We start from the raw sequence: 19,146 nt of genomic DNA on the forward strand, positions 1-19,146 counted from the left end.
ACTGTGTGGACAGTGTTCATCGAATCAGCTGTCAGTTAGTGCAGAGCTAGGTGAGCCCTATTATACACTAACAATCATACACGGGGTGCACTGCCTATATGGACAGTGCACAATTCAGGCCCCACCTGCGCGTTTCGGAGAACATGTAACCCTCAATCCCTCCCATGCCTTCCTTACCAACAAACCACCATACACACCAACATGACGGCCAAGTGAAATGCGCGCGAGGGCCGCCACTGATTTTGGTTTCTCTGTATAGCCAGATCGAGCGCTGTATTTTCTTGTTGATGTAGCGTCATTCTCTGGAATTTCGTCCTTGCATTTCCTTCGATCCGACTCCCCGCAGATCCCCTCGTCCCATATACACACCCCACACATTGATCAACTCCCGGCTAGCGCGAGGAATCTAAACACATTGAACACACGCCAACATGTCGGTGATTCAACTTGAAGAGTAACCGATCCTATCTTACTTTAGAGATTATGCGCGCTGACTTTATCTAGTCTGGTCTTGTACCAGCTGCGCACGAGCTACCTCAATGACATCGCCGATGGCGTCGGTGAGCGTCTGTTTACCTTGAATGAGGGCTTCTTGAATTCAGCTCCCTTCAAGGCTGCAGGGTGGCGTACAAATCCCGCCCTCATCAAGCGGACTCACTCTCCTCCAATCCCTACCGCGGTTGCCTCCGAGTATTTCCAGGCACCCCGCCGCGCAGGGCTCACGCTCGAGGATGAAGGGGAGGAAGGCGGTCTGTTCTCTGGCAGCGTGCCCGATACGGTGGGCCCGAGCATGGCGACAAAGCGCCGCCGCCGCCGAGAACACATGGAGGAGGAGGACAGCAGTGACCTCAGCGACGAAAGCGACGACGAACCAGATCAACGCGCTGCTCAACAGATCAAGTTTGCCAAAATGCCCGTGAGGAACCGCTCGGGATCCTCGCCTCTTCAATCGTCGAACCTACGCCAGACCACCACCATGTCTTCACCCCGTCCGGCCGGAAGAAGAGGCTCCCAGTCGGCACTCGAGACAGTCAAGGAGAGAGCACGGCGCGACACCGTCACGAGCAGCGAGGTCTCATCCGAGAACGAGTTCGACGCCTCCGGCTTCCATAAGCACCGGGAGGCTGCGCGGGCTGCCGCTGCCCGCGCTGCAAAGCTATCTGTCAAACTCAACACAGAGCCTACCGAAGGCGTGAGACGCCAGGCGAGCGATCTCCTTGAAGACGAAGAGGACGATTCGGACGCCTCGGACATGTCGTCGGCTCTCATCGAAAGCATCGACTCGGCCTCGATCTTGGAGGCCGTCAAGAACCCTTTGAATGCGTCCCTTACGCATCAGGTGGTCGGCACACCTCCTCGGGCCTTCACCCGAAGGTCTACCATACGCAAGTCCGCCATTCCTGCGCCTCTGCACGCGCCCATCGGAGAGCTACCTCCACCACGACCCATGAGCACTATACGACCCTTGAGCATGATGCAGCCAAAGAGTTTGCTCTCTACGGCGCTGAAAGCAAAGAAAACCAAGCCGGCCCTTCCTTTTGACACGTTCGCCTCCCTGTCAGGCCAGGGCGACCCGAACCCCATCATGCTACGAATTTACGCGCCTTTCTCCGAAACCCCTTCGCGGCCCTTTGAGGTCCTTATCCGGCGGACTGTCCACCAAGGGGAAGGCGGAGATAGACCTGTGACGGTGGCCGATCTGATCGGGTTAAGCCTATGGCGATACAATGAGGAAAAGCGAGAGCCGTCGCTCCCCAGCGACAAGCTAAATGTGAACTGGTGGACTCTACGTATGGTTGAGGAAGACGGCGAGATCGACGACGACTTCCCGCCTCTTGAGCGCAAGAAGGGGCTCATTTCGTTTACCACCGTAAACAACAAGGCTGGCCGATCTCGTTCCAACTCTAGGCTCTACGACATTTTCGGCCTGGTGCAGGCCTCCCCCGACGAGTTTGAGGAAAACAAACGCAACACACCGCAGTTTGAGCAAGAAGCCGCCGAGGAGGAAGAGGACAAGGACCCGACACCCCGGAATACCCCGCGGCCGGACGCTGGCTTGCCACCGCCATCTCGACCCCGAGAAAACCCGCTCTTGAACACGGCGTACCGCGCGAATACGACAATATTTGCCGACATCCCGCAGTCCACGCAGCCGGCTAACGTGTCTTCGCGCGGAGAGAAGAGGCTTTTGCGTATCCACATTCACTCGTCTGACATTGCCCCGGGGCAGATGATCACATTGGACGTGAACACCGACACATGGCTGGCCGAGGTTCTCGATATTGCCTGCAGAAAGCGGCAGCTAGACAAGGCCAACCACGTCTTGAAGCTCCCGAATTCCGGAACCGTCGTGCTGCTGGACCGGACGGTTGCTTCACTCGGGAATGTCACCGATTTGGATCTCTACCGGCGCCGCTTTGCCACCGATGGGCCTCTGATGGCGGGGTCGCTGAGCAGCTCTTCGCCAAGGCCACATTTATTCACCGAAAACGCCAGCTGGACCAAGGGAAAGAAGTCAAAGCTCCTGGGGACGCACCCGCTGGCCAAAGAGGTGGCGAAGCAGGAGGAACTCGGGGTCGCCGCTAACTACAAGAAGTATACGGTTTGGCGGAAGCAGCCGATGCGACTATTGTCGGAGAAGCTCCTCGCCATTGACGGCGAGTATGTCCATATCATGCCTGCGTCCAGCGGCAAGATGGCCGATGCGGACGGGAAGTCAACTACTGTTCACTTTAGCAATGTTGTGGGCTGCAAGGTTTCACGCAAACACCCGACGAACTTCAAGGTACGTGGAAACAAGCGGTTGGGAATCTCAGCCACCCACTGACAGGCAAACCCAGCTGGTTGTTTACAAGTCGACCGAGAGCAAGAGGTACGACTTTGTCACTAGCAGCGCAGAGTACGCAGCTGATATTGTCACGGAGCTCAAGAAGGGCATTTCGCCGTACCGAGAGGTTTAAAGCTCTGTCGGTCGGACTGCGCCCCGATCAGTGAGCCCAGGCTCCGTGACATCGGTTACACGCAGCAGGCATGTGGGAGACCGTGCGACCGCCAAATTCTTCCATCTATGAGCCAGTGCATGGTGACGCCATCATGCGAAGCGAGGCCCACACAGCCCCGCGAGCTATATAGCATTGGATGATGACATCCTGGTCGGATGGAGATAAGGACTCGGTGTCGACTGTCAGTGGCGTGACAAGGAGGGTCACGTACCTACAGGCGCTGTGTATTGCCAGAGGTGAAGAAATTCCGTTGTTCTGTGACGAAAAGGTGTTCTTCAATTCTCTTCGAGGCAACAGCAATCTGGATAGTTTGAACGAAGGCCGTATGTGTTACGTATAGGTGCGGCATGCGGCTCCGCCACCGGAGCCCCGGCAGCTATTCTCGTCTATTCGCGGTACACAAACCATCACATCACGATTGCCACGGCGGTCACATCCCTATCTGTTTGCCACAGTTCAAGCTCCAGAGCTCCTGCAGAGGAAGCTCGGCTGGGGGTTCTGAAGCGGAGGGCTGGCTCCACGCAATGATGCCATTACACGACTCGACGAAGTTGGCCGTTGGGCATCCAACTATCTGTGCGCAGTTGATGATTAGTCCACTCGGAGATGTGAATCTAGCCCCCCGCGCACTGTGGCGAGCACGCGCAGCAGCAAGCTGCAAGACAGTGTCGCATAGGCAAGCCCCTTCCACTGACGTTGCCCGGTTGCCCGCATTCCTCGCTGTGGCTGTTCTGGTCGAGTTTGCTAGCTCCTGCCGATCCAGCGTACGTAGCGTACCGTGCGCCTGCCAGGGAAGCGAGATAGATTATAAAACCCGTTCTCACGGCCGTCCGTTCCCAAGTCTTCCTCGTTCCCATCCATCCCAACCATCGAACACACCTAAAACCAATTCTCCCTTAAGCTTGGCCGCCCACCCACTGTTTTCAGTATTAGCCACGCCCATCCCATCAGAGACACCTACGAAACTTCAAACCGAACTTTAAACTACCCCTATCACCATGCACTTCGCCACTATCCTCGTCGCCTTCGGCGCCCTGGCCTCGGTACGTCACCTCCCATACCTCACCTAACCAACACCCCCCCCACCCCGCCACCCCCTTCCTCCTCTCCCAAACCCACCACATCTCTAACCCTTCCCACCCAGGCCCAACAAGTCATAACCACCACCATCCCCGCCGCCCCGCCCACCACCGCCCCCACCCCGGCCGCAACCCCCCCCACCAGCACCTACCCCGAACCCCTCGAATCCCTGACCTCCTCCCTCGGCTCCGCCCTCTCCTCCATCGACTCGGCCGCCTCGTCGCGCCTCAGCTCCCTGACCAGCGACGCCGGCAGCATCGCCGCCTCGCTGTCCTCGGAGATCGCCACCGCCACCGGCGCCGAGCGCTCCTCCCTCGAGTCCCAGCTCGCGGATGCCACGAGCTCGGCTGCGTCGGTGGTGAGCTCGGTCGAGAGTGAAGCGTCGTCGGCGACGGCGTCCGCGACGGCGACGGGGAATGTGGGGGCGGCTGGGGTGAGGGTGGGTGCCGGGGTGGGTTTGGTGGTGGGTGGTATGGTGGTGTGGGTGGGTTTGTAAAAGGTGTTGGGGGTGGGTGGGTGGGTTAATTTTGCATTTGGTCGTTTTCTCATTTTCTGGCTTTGGGATGGTGGGAGCTGGAGATGGTTGGGCACCTAGTGGTAGTGGTAGTGGTAGTGGCTAGTGGCTAGTGGTAGTGGATAGTGATAATGGTTAGTACTGGGACCACGGGATAATAGGTTTCTGGAGGACTACGGGGGTGGTTACTAAGGGCAACTGTTATTGTTACGGGATGGGCGTCCCCCAAAATAATCAACTACTCTACTTTCTGCTTGGCTTGGAAAATAAAACGGTTTCTATCCTACTATCATGCAAATTGGTGTCTGGCATTCAATGACTGTGTTCCTCAAGCTCCCATCTCACGTGCGTCTCTAACCATGGACTCATTCCGCAAGACGACTGACTCAGCTATGGTATCCATTCCATCGAATGGGATTACTCGATCTCAAAGGCCGCGCGTTCTGGCGGGGTCTTTCCCTCTGCTGACGACGGTTGACGTCAACGATGGCCTGCTGGTGATCCATGACGTTATTGGATGGGTAAGGTGATAGAGATTTGGCTGGGGGCCTTGAAGTGGCCGAGTCATGAGAGAGTTGACGGACTCGTGCAGCATTGAATCCCGATCGAGACATGAGCTATCCAAAATATAAAGCTCAATAAAACCGTAGTAGGAACTGTGGCAGCTAGCTAAGTAAGGTATGTGATTTGTTGCGGCAACATGTACTATGTTGACGGTGTGGCCTTCATGTCTTCGGGGGAAAACGGGCAACGAATTAAGGGACCAGGAAGGATTCCAAGGGGCATACTTTCCCAATTATTAGAAAGCGGCATAAAGTGATAGATCTATCCAAATACTTGAAGCCGCGTGGTGTATGTCTATCCGTTGTAGCAAGCCACGCCATCCCCATAACCATAACCATAAACAAACCATCTTTGAACGCCTAGCCGCTCTTCTTCCGGGTATCATTCCACAACGCATCCACGACTTGAAAAATAGCCGTCACATCCCTCATGACCTTCTCATCCACCGTCCCCCCAAGCCGCTGCTGCACCTTATCCGGATGCCACCGTACCCTCTCCTCCTTCAGCCTCCCCGCAAACTCCTTCTCCCCCACCTCATCCAACCCAATCCCCTTCACAAAAAACGCCCTCACCTCCTCCACGCGCACCTCCCCCGCCCCATCACGAATCCCACTCCCCTCCAACTCCGGCCACGGTAAAACCCCCCCTTCCCCCTCCCACTCCGCCCACCTTTTAACATACCCCTCCCACCTGACCCTCCACCCCTTCCTCCTGCGCCGCTCCTCCCCGCGACGCAGACAGCGCTCCATCTCACGATCGACACGGGCCTGCTCAGCCGCCTCCTTCTCGGCGGCGGCGCGCTGGGCCTGGCGGCGGGCGCGGGCCTCCAGCAGCCCCGCGTGCGTCTTCTCCCACATCTTCTGGCGCACGTAGTCGGCGTACTCCTCGTCGGCCATGCGGTCGAGGAGGGAGGCGGGGCGGGGGATGCCGTCACCGCCGTTGTCACCGGTGGAGGTGGTGTTGGGGTGCTGGTAGATGTGGATGGGCTGGCCGTAGACGGATTCCCAGTAGGCGGCGCCTTCGTCGTCGGCCATGGCGTCGAAGAGGGATTCGCGGAAGGCGGTGGTTGGGGAGAGAGGGGCCGGTTGGAAGGGGTCGGGGTTGGGGTCTTGTTGTTGGGCGGGTGAGGGAGATTTGGAGCGCTGTTTGCGCCGGCGGTGGTGGTGGCGCCGGTGATGGCGCCGGTGACGGTCATGGTCTCCGTCTAGATCGTCACGTCGTCGTGATTGTCTTTGTTCGTCGTCGCTGCCTCCGTCCCTGTCACGAGACCGCGATCCAGATCTATGCCGATGGCGGCGCCGGCGGCGGTCATCATCTTCCTCTCCCTCGCGCCGCCGTGATGACCGGGACGACTTAGATTTGAAGCGGAACTTGGTCGCCCTGGGGGCACCCGAGTCGTGCCCCTGTGTCTCCGATTGGTTGTCCGTCGTCTTGTCTTCTTTCATTGGTAATTCTTCCCCTCGAGGTTCGGAAAGGCCCGGGGTCATTGTGCGGTCGCGTTTGTAATGTCCTGGTCCATCATCCTCGACGTTTGGTTCTGGCGGGTTGATGGATGATAAAATCCGTCGCCGCTTAGGTGAGCGAGGCGAATCCATATTCGCAAGTTTGGTGGTTTCTGGTGGTTACAGACCTCAACCTGGAAAGTGACGTCGCACGGCTCAAGCTGTTGACAAACGGAGGCGCTAAACAGTGGGGACATTTTTCTGTGCCAAGATACAGAGTCAAGGCCCCACAAAAGCGACCCCTCCTTCTCCGTTTGCCCCCGCCCCCACCAAAAGAATCGAGGGACCATCCTGTCTCCCACAATTGCTCTTCTTTTCAAAGACAGCAACGTGTTTGTAGCACCTCGTCGTGCGACTTGATCGGTCTCACACCTCGGCCTCATTATTCGGCCACACCTGCCGCCATCCGCTTCCTCTGTCTTAGATGCGAACCCTCCACTTCAGAGATCTCGCCTCGCCGCGGGGTGATTTACAGCACCCAGGCGCCATCGCGACCTGCTGTCCGAAGATGGCTTGGACAGAAGGAAGCATACCGTTATGTTCTGTGTTGGGTCAAATCCTCCCATCTTCAGTAGCCCGTCGCCGCAGTATTTTATTTTGTGTTGTCCGGTGTCTTTGCCTCTCAACGGTCGGTTGGTTGGCAGTTAACAGCCCGTCGATGCGTGCTTGTCGACGCATTGCACGCAATCTCCCTACTGCACCTGATCCCGTACTCCACCACTTGGGCACACTCCTCGGTTCCAAAGCTCTGGAATGGTCCGCCGCGTGTGGACCGAAGTTTGACCCCTGCAGCCGGACCCGACGGAGCGGGTGATGTAACGTCGCTAGCTACGGGACGGGAAGATGACGGTGCCTCCACCGTGACGCCGAGACGGCGCACAGATGGGGATGCTCCGGACGATGCTCCGCCCGGGTTTTCTCCCCAAGGTCGATCTACCGCTTCCCCTCGTTCAAACATGTCCAACTTCGAACTTTAAGTTACGTGATGACTACGTGATCAAACCCACTTTATTAGTTATGGAACACACACACAAGACAAGGCTTTGAAATCTGGGCGTTTGTTCCATCCTAGGACTCCCCAACCCAACAGTTTCCTTTCCCGCGTCGATCAAAGTCTCGGGTTCGGAACCGTCGCTCGTTTTGGCGCCCGCCCAGCACTCCAAATTACCCAATTCGGCATTGGAATCCTCGCGGGTCTCATGTTACTCCGTCACACGCGTGTTTGTGTTTCGGACATTCAGCTTATCGTCACCGGAGTCACCAAGTCCATCTGACCAGCAGCTCCTTGGTACCTAGCCAAATGACAAACTCCGCAGGTTTTGGTTGGAAAAGCAGGCCACGTTCACAGACACATGACACTTGTTGGAAGTGCGGAACATCCGCGACCGGACGGTTTGGGAAAAACAACTGAGACATCAGTGGCAGATCTTGCAGACAACACGCAGATGGCGACAAACGCCACAGTGCCACCCGCCATCCACTGACTAACTCGTTACGAGTACAGAACGAAAGGGAGCCAACCCTCTGTTGGTTTTATTCCGCGCCACGCCAAGACAATTGCTGTCCTGCTTGCTCTGTTTCAGATGATTAGTTACCGCGCTGGCGGTGGGTGATGAACAGCGCAAATAGTCTCAACAGATCAGCATTCCCACCCCCCTCCTTCTCGCAACGGTCCGCGGCCGATTCGCCCAAACCAACCGACGGCACGTTTCCCACCCACCCAAACAAGCCCCCCCCCCCCCCCCATGGCGCGAATCACCCGCACACAGCCATGCAGCATGAAGGGACTCACTCACCAACACCAAAATCAACGATTTTGTATGGCTGATATACGACAGCAAGAAGGCAAAGAAAGTCTGCAAGACATTCTTCTGACGGGTGATGGGTCGTCTGCCGCCAGAGAGCTGTCTTAGCTGACGCCACCGCGGCCACCCACCCCCCCTTCCCCCCTCCCTCAAAACCGATGAGAGAGCGGGCGTGCAGTGATATGCCGTGACTAAAACACGACACGACACAAAAACGCCCGTGTTGCGCTGAGATGTTGCATCAGGGGGGGCCAAAAAGCGCCGAGACCTGCAGTCCTTCTTGGGCAAGGCGGGCTTTTTTCTTGCCCTTGCCAGGGTCAGTTACTGCTTGATTGGGATTGGGATGTCCTCGCAGCCAAGCCAAATAGTTGAGATGCGCGATATCAAAAGTGCTGATACCTCCATCCTCCATGGTATTCCCGAAGGGGAGGGGAGGGAAGGGGGGGGGGGGGGGTCCCGCGCTGGGGGCGGTAACGGCGAAAGGGCAAAAATACCAAAAAAGAAAAATACAAATTAACTTCCACTCACTCAGCCCCCCCCCCCCCCCCCCCACCAAAAACAAAAAAAAAAGGGCACGTTAGGCGCTGCAGTCCAGCCAAGGCACGCGACCGAGCAGTGCCGCGGCAAAGCATGCAACAGCAGCAGGCTGACATGCGTGACGAGCACCGGTGTCGGGCATGGGATGGGATAGGAGAGAGACTAAAAACAACAACAGTCAACAAAAAAAAAAAAAAAGAGGAGGATGTGGCTCAGCAGCCTGCCTAGGCCAGGCCAACAAAAGTATCAAATAGGAATGCCGGTGGCAAAGGGGACAGGCGGTTTTGGGAATAGCCTCGAGTCACACAGCATTGGCGTCCGGGAAGGGTGTGTGTGTGTGACAGGGCCGGGTTTGGATCATTCTAGCTAAGTGTTTCTGCTTTTGTTGTCCTTCCCCTTCGGGAACGGTTCCTGCCTCAGTCGGGCAGCTCACTTGTCTCTCTCTTGTCTGAGAAAAGCGGACTTGTCCGAGACAGGTTTTTTCTCGGCGTTCGAATTACCGAATTACTGAATACACCGCCGGACGCATGAGGTGATCATACGCATGTACATGCAACAGGATGTGCAGTTTGCTGCCTTAGGGTGTTTCTCCCCAGCTGCCAACTCCAACCTTCCCGTCCTCCCCCTTCCTACCCCCACCCCTTTTCCCACCCTCGGTGTCACTAACCATCATCCATGCCTCCATCGCCCTCGTCCCCTCCCCCCCCCCTCGCCTTATTCGTCCGCGCCCAGCGTGAACCGCCTTGCTTCGGTCTGTTTGGGCATCCATCCAATGAAAATAAAATGGCGACGGTGATCAGTACGCGAGCTAGTGGCTGACTGGTCGAGGGAAATAGAGGAGAGGGAAAAAATAAAAAATAAAAATAAAATAAAAACAGACTTTTTAGACCAATCTGGTATCAAAATGCTCCGCCCCTCGCTAAACAGATAAACAAAAGGAGACGAGTCCTGAAAAGGGAGAGACAGGAAATTATATACGAATGCCGCCTAATTATCGACTGACAAAAGCCCCGTAACACCGTAATAACCTTCGAAATAGACCCAAAAGAAACTCGAACACCGTGCCAAAACCCCTGAACCCCTCGCAGCGTTTGTGCTGGAAAATGTAGAACAAGCAAAGCCAAACCTGATGAAACACGAGATGTAGTTAATCCTATGCATGCGTGGGTGGGGAAGATGGTGATTAGTAGGTAGAAGGAAATAGTAACCCAAGCAGGCCATATGAGCGTGGTGTATGTGTGTGAGGGTGAGAGCAAAAGAGCGAAAAAGAAATGGAAATAGACAGATGAGGTAGAACTCTTGGTTTTCTCTACCCCCCGTAATGAACCCGGTTGCCGGTTGCCCTGGCAGATCTTTAAGGCCTCTAATATGACCCGAACTGCAAAAGGAAAAATGAATGACGAGAAAAGTGGAATGGGTTGATCCAATGCAATCTTGAGGCCTGATGGGGCTTCGTTTGCGTCGGCGGTGTGTGTGTGTATGGTGCTGATTTTGTGTGACTGTGCGCGCTTTTTCATCACCGACAGGTTCCGAGACGAGCCGGCATCCTGCGCGCAGATTTCCGGAATTTGACCCATCTATCACCTGGGGCCGCCCTCCGTTTCCGGCCGCGGGTCGGTAGCCCACCCGGTCTCGTGAGGGAATCTCCTCGACCTGATGTAGGGGCTGCCGGACTGGGAGGGGATCCCTTGCGGCGGCGGCACGGTGGGGACCGGCGGCGGGGTTGTCGACGGTGTTCGAGCCTGATCGAACCGCAGCGGCGGCAACCGCGCGGTGCCCAGGGGCGGTGTAACGTGCGGTGACGGGGGGATGCCGAAGGAGGAATGCGGGGGCGAGGGCCCCGTAATGGGCGGCAACGTCGTCGGAGTCATAAGGTTGTATGAGGTGGTTGGCAGCTGTGGTTCGGAATCTGTTCTCCTCCGCCTGGCGGGAGGCTCAAGTGAGGACGAGTCGCCATAAGAACCAGACCGCGGGTGCGTGTGAGCTAGCGGGTGGGCCAGGGGCTGGTAGAACTGAGCCTGATGGTGTTGAGGCTGGGAGTGGTTATGGGGAGGAGGCGGCTGCGGCTGGTGAGCGTGTAGGGCGTTGCCGTCGGAGGAAGAGGGGCCTGCCGTTCCCGAGACCGGGCTCGGTGGCCCCCGACCAACCCACTCGCTGCCACCGGGCATTTGAGTGAGGATATCCCGCAGGCGGTTTCGTTCGTTCCGGTAGAATTCCCGTTCAGCTTCGAGGGCCTGGAAGCGCCTGGCAAGCTCCTCATTTCTCCTCTCCAGCTCCCGGTTCTCGTTTTCCAACTTCTGCAATTCCTCTTGTTGCTCCTTCTCGCGCTCCTTCTTCCGCTGCCGGAACCTTGCTGAGGCCCCTGCGTTACGCTGCCGTTTCTGGTCTGCCTGCTTGGAGCCTTGGTGGACGTCAATGGGGACCACGATCTCATCGCCATGCCTCGGGGTAATGGTCAAGAGTGGTTGCCCTTCGCTCATGCCCACGTTTCCTCCTCCACCGGCGGGCATCGAACCAAAAAGCCCAGGCCCCCACCTCGGGTCTCCTAGAACCCCCGATGCACCATATTGTTGACCGGTAGGCAGCGGTGACGCAAATGGGGGTCCCGACATTACCGGTCGCCCATTATGCTCACGCTTTAGACTTCTCGGCTGCGATGGTTCGGAGGTTGGGGTTGGGGGGGGTTCATGGCTCAGGTTGGGGTGCGAAAGCGATCGGGAAAGGCCAGATGTTGGCCGGGTTGGTGGGGGTGCCACGGGTCCCTGTCCGGGGGTGGAGTTGCGCAGCTGCGGCGGTGGCCCCAGGGGCGAAGGCGCGTTGCCGTGTGTCTGGACATCATGTCCCGAGATGGCGCCTCTTTGACTAGGGGTCGGAAGGCTCCCCGCGAGATGTTGTGCGTCCACTGTCCTCATTGCGGCTCGGCTCAGGCCCGCTGTCCTAGGCGATTTCGGCGTCAAGATTCGCCTCGCAGCCATGGGGTACGGGTGGACGGCCTGGGGGGATCCCCGGTCTGCCGACGTAGGCGGCCTCGCCGGAGACGTTGTCGAGGGGATGGCCTGGTGTGTTGACCGTGGCGTGGTAAGGCCTGGCGTTTGGTAGGCAAAGTGATGGGACGGAGATCCCTCCGTCCCGTACTGGCCAGCTCCCATGCTGGGTTGTTGAGTCCCTCCCGAAGTCGAAGGTTGTGAAAGAGACGGGGACTGCCCAGGCAAGCTCCCGTATGAACCGACCGGGTTTGGTATGTGGCCCAAACTCCCGTTCCCGCCTGGTTGGGTGTTCCTCTCGCCTTGAGTTAGCACGAAGCCGCTGGGATCACGAAGCGGCGGTTGTGGTCTCGCGTCATCTCGGTAGGCACGGCTTCGCTGGAGAGGGGGGGAGGATGCGGTATTTGTCGCTGTCGCTGTCGCCGGAGACTGCGAGGAATTGCGAGAGACGGGGCGAGGCGCAGAATCCCCCTGCGACATCGCGGCCTTATCCCCTTCGCTCTTGAGGTCTGGGGGTCGCTGACATTGACTTCGGCGGGTGCTTTCAAGTACTGTCTCCCCGGTGGGTTCCTGGTCGGAACCAACACCCGGTATCCGGCTCGGGAGGATGCACACGCCCTCGCTGCAGTGAGCCGTAGACAACAGCTGTAAGGAGAGAGCACCTACCCAGCGCCGCGCTGGGACTTGGGTCCACTGGGAAACCGACTGGATCGCCACGCTGACGGATTGGGATCCGGGACAATGACGTGCGTGCTGCTTTGCAGGCGCGAGCAAGCGGCCGAGTCCGGATGGCAGCAGTGGCGACAACCTCGTCTGTTGAACGGGGAGGAGCGTGGCCCGCTAGGGAATCGGAATACGGGCCACGGCCACGTCGGCGATGGAGGGTCGAAAGATGGTCCCGGGGTCAAGCCGCGGTAGGGTGGGAGCAGGCGCTCAGAGGAAATGCAGAAAGTACGTGTCCGGGGACCGCAGCAAGAGATGTGCTGGCTTGCGTCAGGCCGGGGGTGTGCCACACAGACACCGGTGAAGCCACGCCGCGGGCTAGTGGGACGAGGGAGTAGCAGTCACAGGTGACTCGGAGCCAAGCATAACAGACGGGAGGTGCAGAGCGGCAGCGGAGCGATCGATACCAGAATCGTGGTTGTTGCGGTGGGCCGGGGTCTGATGAGTTGCGGGCATACACAGCCAGTGGTTGTTCTCAAGTCGACTCTGGGCCAACCTACTGGCTCCGGGCGCCGGAATACGCTAGGGGTCTTCCCGTGGTCTGAATGGACACCCAAAACAACAACGGCCAGGGCACTCGCTCTTGGTTTCTCCTGGACCGCACACGCCCTCGTAAGTAGCGGAGAAGTAGTCCTGCCTTTTCGTTTGGCAAATGTCGAAGAGCTCGGGGGCAGAGAAGCCGAAGCTTTTACTTGGGCCAATGTCGAGCTTTTCGCGGGGCGGTTATGGTGTCTCAATATCGGAACCTGTACATATAATGGATGTAGGTACCAACCATGTACCGTTTGTCGAGACGCTTGGTCCGTTCTTTTGGTCTGACTGAAGGGGGTGGATGGAATCCTTCAGAAACACGCCGTTGGGAAGAGAGCTTGGTAATAACTAAGCTCGGGCTGCTGTCAACCAGCAGCAGACTTTAAGAAGCAGCAGATTTTCATAGCCCTGGTCCTTTAGGGCACTTTCTGCGTCCACCGGTTTTCTCTCTACCGGTACCTCACGGAGCGGGCAGATGACAGCCCACCCTCGTCGCCCGGGGGCACAGCCGTCCGTTTGGAAACCGGGGTGCATGGGGCCAACAAGGGGGGGCCATGCTGCGTGCGCAGACCACAACCAGGGCGGCTTGGACGGATGCTTCCTTTTGAAAAATTGGTTGGCTGAGATGAGTTTCTCATTTTTCTTATTTCTGTAAATGACGGGCAGAGGCAATAACGGTCTTGATGACGACAAGGCGTCCCGCAGCATCTGCTACAGTGAATGCCTTGCGGTACTCATGCCCATCGTCAACCCGGGGTGTGGGGGGAAGGGGAGGGGGGTTGATTGACCGCCCTGACACCTTGAAACCCCAAGAACCGGCCCCGAGTTTATGGAATTGTGGCTCGCACCACGCGTTCGTGGTCCTTTGCAAGCCCTGCAAATCCGTCCGACTAGTGCAAAAGGGGCATCATCGAGACTGACGTTGCTTGGCGGCTTGGCAATGATCACCGCCAGCGGCTCTCTCTGCATGGCATCGTCCTGACTGGGTGGTCCCCAGACGACGGGTATCTCGGCCTAGGGCCACCTTGGAGACGCCCTGGTCCATGCAAGACGGGAGAGAGACGAAGCGAAAGTGACGAAAAGACGCGCGCCTCCTTGGTCGATACGAAGACATTTCGCTCATGAGAAACGGGCTTGGGGGAGTTCACTCACATAGCCCGGCAAGTGTGTGTGGTAGGTACCTCTGTAGTCGTACATAGTCAGGTACCTCAAGTGGGAGCGGTAAAGTGAAAATGGAGCGAGAAACGCGCTCACCGACAAGGCCGCCACGAAGCCCTGTTTGGCAACCGTGGCGGATCCTTGCGGCTCGCTGTCTGCATCGGGTTCGTCATGTCACATTCTCGCACATGTCCTGGAGATGGACACAGTACATAGTGACGCGACCTTTCCAGGGTCCGGGAGCAAGGTAAACGTGCCGAACCAAGCCAAGGACGACGGCAAGAGCGTTGACGGGAACCCTGACGTGTCGTCATCTGGGGCACCGCTGGGGATTCTTGGCTGGCCCATGTCGAGGGGTGATGCGAGATGAGATCTGCGAGGCGAGAAGTGTGTGTGTGTGCGTGTGTGGGCGTGTGGTCTGCTGAGTCTGGTGGGTGTGTCTGGGGGGGGGGTGTGTTCGTTGACCAGGCATGACAAGCATCCCGCGCCCCATCACCCTGTCAAAGGCCGCTGGATGTTACCGGATCCGCACTCGGAACCGCAAAAGTGGCTGATGAGTCCAGACGCTGCCGCAGCTCGGCAGACACGACACAAACAACTTTTTGGGCTGGCGGGATCCGACATGTCCGTCATCACCCATGGCGCAGGCAGGCTCGGCAGGGCGGGTCTGAGCACGCTGACGCGACAGAAACCACGGCCCAGAATGATCCCGAGACTTTCCTTCCCCTGCAAATGGGCTAATACTGAACGTGGTTGGGTTGGCGGACGAGTGCCCGGTTATGGGCTCCGCGAAGGAGCATGCGAGTGATCAAATAACTAGCAGAATAAACTATTGGAATCCACCCGCGAACCCATGAAAATCCACGGTGCGGGCGGGTCGCGGGGATGGGCCGCCGAGCGTTCTTGACCAGTTCGTGCCGGGATGTGGTGCGGGTGGAGAAGGCAGATGGCGAGCGTGGCGTCTTCTCATCAGCGTCTCGTGTCCAGCACATGGAGCCGAAAATGGAAAACGGGGCGCCGGCATGGCGTGTCGATTAGTTGCCAGGATGCCAGGTTGCCAGGTGGGTGGGTGTTTTGGCAATGGCAATTTGTTAATTAGTAGGTATGATGAGTGTGTGCTTGGAGTAACTAAAATTGTTTGTCTGGCGGAATTTAGTGCAGATTTAGGTCGATCTTACTGTGTAAGGCACCTGCCTCGACTCTGTCCCTGTGCCTGCCCGTGCTGCCCGTAGAAGGTAGGAGCAGTCCGACGCATCTTAGCTCCTAGAATCGACATGATCCGCGTGGCTCTTTCCAGTTTCTGCTTTTATTCCTCTCATTTTCGTGTCGAGCGCACAAATCTCCGGAAGGCGTGATCGTTGCCGATGTTGCATCGACACTGGTTGGCACTGTGTGCAATCGTAGCACCCGAGTGCCATTTTGCCCGCGTGGTTGTGTGGGGAGTTCAAGGGAGTGCACAGGAACGGCCAAGCCAAAAAGGATTAGCGCTTTCCCGCCAGAGCGTTTTGACCCCATGGATGGATGGCTGACGATGCTCGCGGAAGGCGGAACACGAACAAGGTAGCCCTACGCTAGCCTCAAATAACGTCACCAAATCCCACGCTCTTGATTGCTTTCCACCGCCATCTGGCGTCTGCGATCAGGCATTGAACACCAAAACCACCTCGCCTCGGCATGCCCTGGTCGCGAACCCCGGACGCCGAAGCTGCCCGTCGACCTGGCACCATGGACTGTGGATAAAGGTACATCTGGATCTACATAACACGGAAGTTTGTTTGTGTGTAACTACCTATGCTGCTAACTCTCTTGGGTAACTATCTCAAGTGCTTGATTGGTACCTGACTGGGCATTGGCGGCTTGGAAGCGGGCACAGTGGCACCCGCAGTAATGCAGTCGACTGCTAGCATGTCAACATCAGATAAAAGTGAGTTTGAAGATCTGAACTTCCCCCCATCGGATCATTTCTGTAACCCCGGACGCGCGTTGCAGAATCGGGAGTCCAGTCACACCGCACAGACCTCCCACGAGATCGCAACGCCGCCGCTGATCGTCGCTCAGTGCCGTTCAGCTTTGATGCCGCCCTGACGGTAACTAATAGTTAACGAGAGCGGGCGGGAGCGGGAAGCATTCGCGAGAACGGAGCCTGCTTGGGGCTGGACCAACGCTATAAGTGGAAGTTTCGGAAGCTTCCAACGGATCGCTTCCCTAGCTGTTTCTGGCAAGCTCTCGCTCGGTTTCGACAACCGGCAGCGTTGGGTCGACCGGGTCGACCACGCAACGGCCCGGGATATTTCAGCCGACCGGTGTCTGAACCTGGTCTCCGATTGGCCATTGGCGCGCTTCCATGTCCACCTCGGTTTGAAAGCCCCCATGTCGGTCGTCCGCGAGCCCATTCAGTCATCCATGCCCATTGCCCACCACCACCCTCGACAATCCGCTCCTGCAGCCCGCATTGACGCCCGATGGAAGCTGTTCGGCTAGCTTGGGCTGTCGTGCAGAAAGCGCCTGTGCGCCGCATTCTATGAAGACATCATCACATGTGGGGCAGCGGCTGGCTGCCGATCCGAACTGTCTTGGCCTGTCTCCCGTCCATAGAAGAAAGAGTGAGGCTCCTGCCGGCGAATTCTGCGGCCTGTGATGCGACCCCAAACGTCAACAGAGGCACGGCATCAAACCAACCACAGCCTTGTTGTGTGTTTTTCAGTTGTGTTGGGATACCTGTTTTGGACAGAGGCTCGGAGGCGCCGAGCTGGCTGAAACCACGGACTTGGTCAAGTCAAGTCAAGTCCACACACACCGCTCACAAGTCTGCCACGGCATGCAGACTGCAGAACCGCTCGTCCTCAGGAGACCAGGAAGCTGCACAAAGCACACCGACTCGCAAGGGTACGACGGCTCAAGGGGTGGGGGTTGGTGTTGCTTCAAGAAACCCGCCGCCTTGTTCACCGCATCGGCGACCGACCTACCCTAGTTGTGGTTTGGATGGACATGTACGCACAAAAACTGCGCATGTGACGGATGGACAGCGGCGCGAAGAAAGTGTTCATCCTCCTGTGCTTCTATCAGATCCCTCGACGGGGAAGCGGCGGAAACCCGCACCAGCACACGAGAAGCAAAAGATAAAACACGGGCGAGGCGTTCCTTGAGACTCAAAAGCAATGGGTGGAGTGAATTGCCGCTTCGTTATCAATCGGCGCTGACGACGGAGATGGTTCCTCAAGGGAAAAAAGGGACCTCCCCCAGAAGGTATGCCCAGAATTGAAATGTCTCACACCTGGAGACCCCCACGGGAAGCCAAATCGAGGAGAGTGACTTGCACCTTGTCCAGATCTGGAGCCCCTGTCCACCAGTCACGGGACCCTGCTTTCCCGAACCGTCGTCCTCATTGCCCGTTTCTGCTGCAAGCGCAAGGCCGAAGACCGCTTCAACTCGGCGTTCCCGTCTTGGAAGCTCGACATCAAGTCATTCCTTGGCCGGTTTCGCAGCTGCCCAACCAGCGCGCCGGGGACAGGTGGCATGCATGAAAAGCGCGCGACCGGTTCCTGGGGTTTGTCCGTGTCTGTGTGTGTGTGTGTCCGTGATTCTACCCACGGGTGTCCATCCGTGCCAGCTCAGACGCAACCCGCAATCCCATGGACCCAGAACAGCCGGGCAATCCCCGAACAGCGGGCATGCAGCGATTGCATGCAGCTTGGTGTGTGGGGCACTTGCATGCGTCGGAACCTGCAAGCGCGCCAAAAACCGCCGTACCGCGGCCTGTCCTTGCGCCCAACGCAACCTTACCCGCAGGGACCGAAAGGAGGTCCGCGCACAAAATCAGGGTGCTTCCCATTGAGAGAAATTGAGAAATTGAGAAATTGGGAGATACCCCGGGTGCCGTGCTTGCTCAAATTCGACCATCGCATCGAGTCAATGGCGATGACAGTGACACAGGGAAAGATGAAAGAGAGTGCGGAAACCTTGTGACTCTATCCGGCTGTCATAACCGAAGAGAGGATATGCCGTCGGCACCCAAGATGCCAACATGAGGTGAGGATGTGGAAGTTCTCGCAATGTGCCAATTCGGGCACATGCACATTCAAGCCCGCCCAGGACGGCAGTTGCCGGAATCACATTCCGGCAACGTCAGAAATTCGCTCCTCGCTCCAGAAAATCAAGATCGTCTGTGCTTTAGTTAACACTCCTAAGCGAGGGAAGGAACGAGGGCACTTCGATTAAGGGAGCAGCCATATTCGTATCAGACATGAATCAGTGGAAGGAGCAATGGAAAAGTCTCCATCCCGATGGGACGCGGGACAACCACGCAACTTGGAAATTTTACACATAACTTTGCGCCCCACCAGCCTGGCCGATGGAGATTCGCTGCGCTGTTCAAAGGTTTGTTGATTGACAGGTTTGACCGCAGCAGCAGCAGATGCACCCGCGCGCGCATGGGATGAACCTGCAGTGCTGCACGACAACTCTGAATTTCGGAAGTGCTCCTGCAGCTACACGACAGCCAATATGCGCTTCCACGTCATGCAGGTTCCCTTTTTGCAGGCCAACACCGAGGTGTCGATAGCCGGTTCAAGACGAATGGTTGAGGGCGAGTCTTTTGACATCATTCTTTTCGTACTTGTCATGTCTTTCTTTCCTTGGATAGATGTGGGCATTGGGCGTGATGGCGGGAAGTCCAAACTCTACCTACCTGAACTAGCACCATCTGAACGTCGGGTCGAAGGTTATTGTTCCCCGCTCCGATTCGGA

The 19,146-nt window shown here is 57.4% G+C and overlaps 6 protein-coding genes across 6 annotated transcripts; 4 read left to right on the forward strand and 2 right to left on the reverse strand.

The window, feature by feature from the left end:
* The first annotated feature begins 150 nt into the window (after positions 1-150).
* On the forward strand, positions 151-3,155 carry F5144DRAFT_184051 (stress-activated map kinase interacting protein 1-domain-containing protein). Its single transcript, XM_066782755.1, has 3 exons — positions 151-454; positions 505-2,785; positions 2,841-3,155. The coding sequence occupies exons 1-3, from the start codon at positions 432-434 to the stop codon at positions 2,958-2,960; spliced, it is 2,424 nt and encodes an 807-aa protein (XP_066644841.1). The 5' UTR covers positions 151-431; the 3' UTR covers positions 2,961-3,155.
* On the forward strand, positions 3,156-4,158 carry F5144DRAFT_184052 (uncharacterized protein). The gene is made up of 2 exons (XM_066782756.1): positions 3,156-4,045; positions 4,147-4,158. Exon 1 carries the CDS (start codon positions 3,350-3,352, stop codon positions 3,983-3,985), a length of 636 nt encoding a protein of 211 aa, XP_066644842.1. The 5' UTR covers positions 3,156-3,349; the 3' UTR covers positions 3,986-4,045; positions 4,147-4,158.
* F5144DRAFT_645857 (uncharacterized protein) lies at positions 4,001-4,578 on the forward strand (the record flags this gene model as incomplete). The annotated part of the gene is made up of 2 exons (XM_066792881.1): positions 4,001-4,045; positions 4,147-4,578. 2 exons carry the CDS (start codon positions 4,001-4,003, stop codon positions 4,576-4,578), a joined length of 477 nt encoding a protein of 158 aa, XP_066644843.1.
* Positions 4,579-5,519: 941 nt separating this feature from the next.
* On the reverse strand, positions 5,520-6,647 carry F5144DRAFT_546649 (uncharacterized protein; the record flags this gene model as incomplete). Its single annotated transcript, XM_066787420.1, has 1 exon — positions 5,520-6,647. The coding sequence occupies one exon, from the start codon at positions 6,645-6,647 to the stop codon at positions 5,520-5,522; it is 1,128 nt and encodes a 375-aa protein (XP_066644844.1).
* A 3,937-nt stretch (positions 6,648-10,584) lies between these two features.
* Positions 10,585-13,798, reverse strand: F5144DRAFT_591672 (uncharacterized protein; the record flags this gene model as incomplete). The annotated part of the gene is made up of 4 exons (XM_066790296.1): positions 10,585-12,633; positions 13,212-13,304; positions 13,487-13,622; positions 13,707-13,798. The coding sequence occupies 4 exons, from the start codon at positions 13,796-13,798 to the stop codon at positions 10,585-10,587; spliced, it is 2,370 nt and encodes a 789-aa protein (XP_066644845.1).
* Positions 13,799-17,731: 3,933 nt separating this feature from the next.
* Positions 17,732-18,714, forward strand: F5144DRAFT_184099 (uncharacterized protein). Its single transcript, XM_066782757.1, has 2 exons — positions 17,732-18,429; positions 18,589-18,714. Exon 1 carries the CDS (start codon positions 17,917-17,919, stop codon positions 18,364-18,366), a length of 450 nt encoding a protein of 149 aa, XP_066644846.1. The 5' UTR covers positions 17,732-17,916; the 3' UTR covers positions 18,367-18,429; positions 18,589-18,714.
* The last annotated feature ends 432 nt before the right edge of the window (positions 18,715-19,146 follow it).

Source organism: Chaetomium tenue (genome assembly GCF_020726465.1).
Source record: "Chaetomium tenue strain MPI-SDFR-AT-0079 chromosome Unknown F5144scaffold_3, whole genome shotgun sequence".
Taxonomy (NCBI): Eukaryota; Fungi; Ascomycota; class Sordariomycetes; order Sordariales; family Chaetomiaceae; genus Chaetomium; species Chaetomium tenue.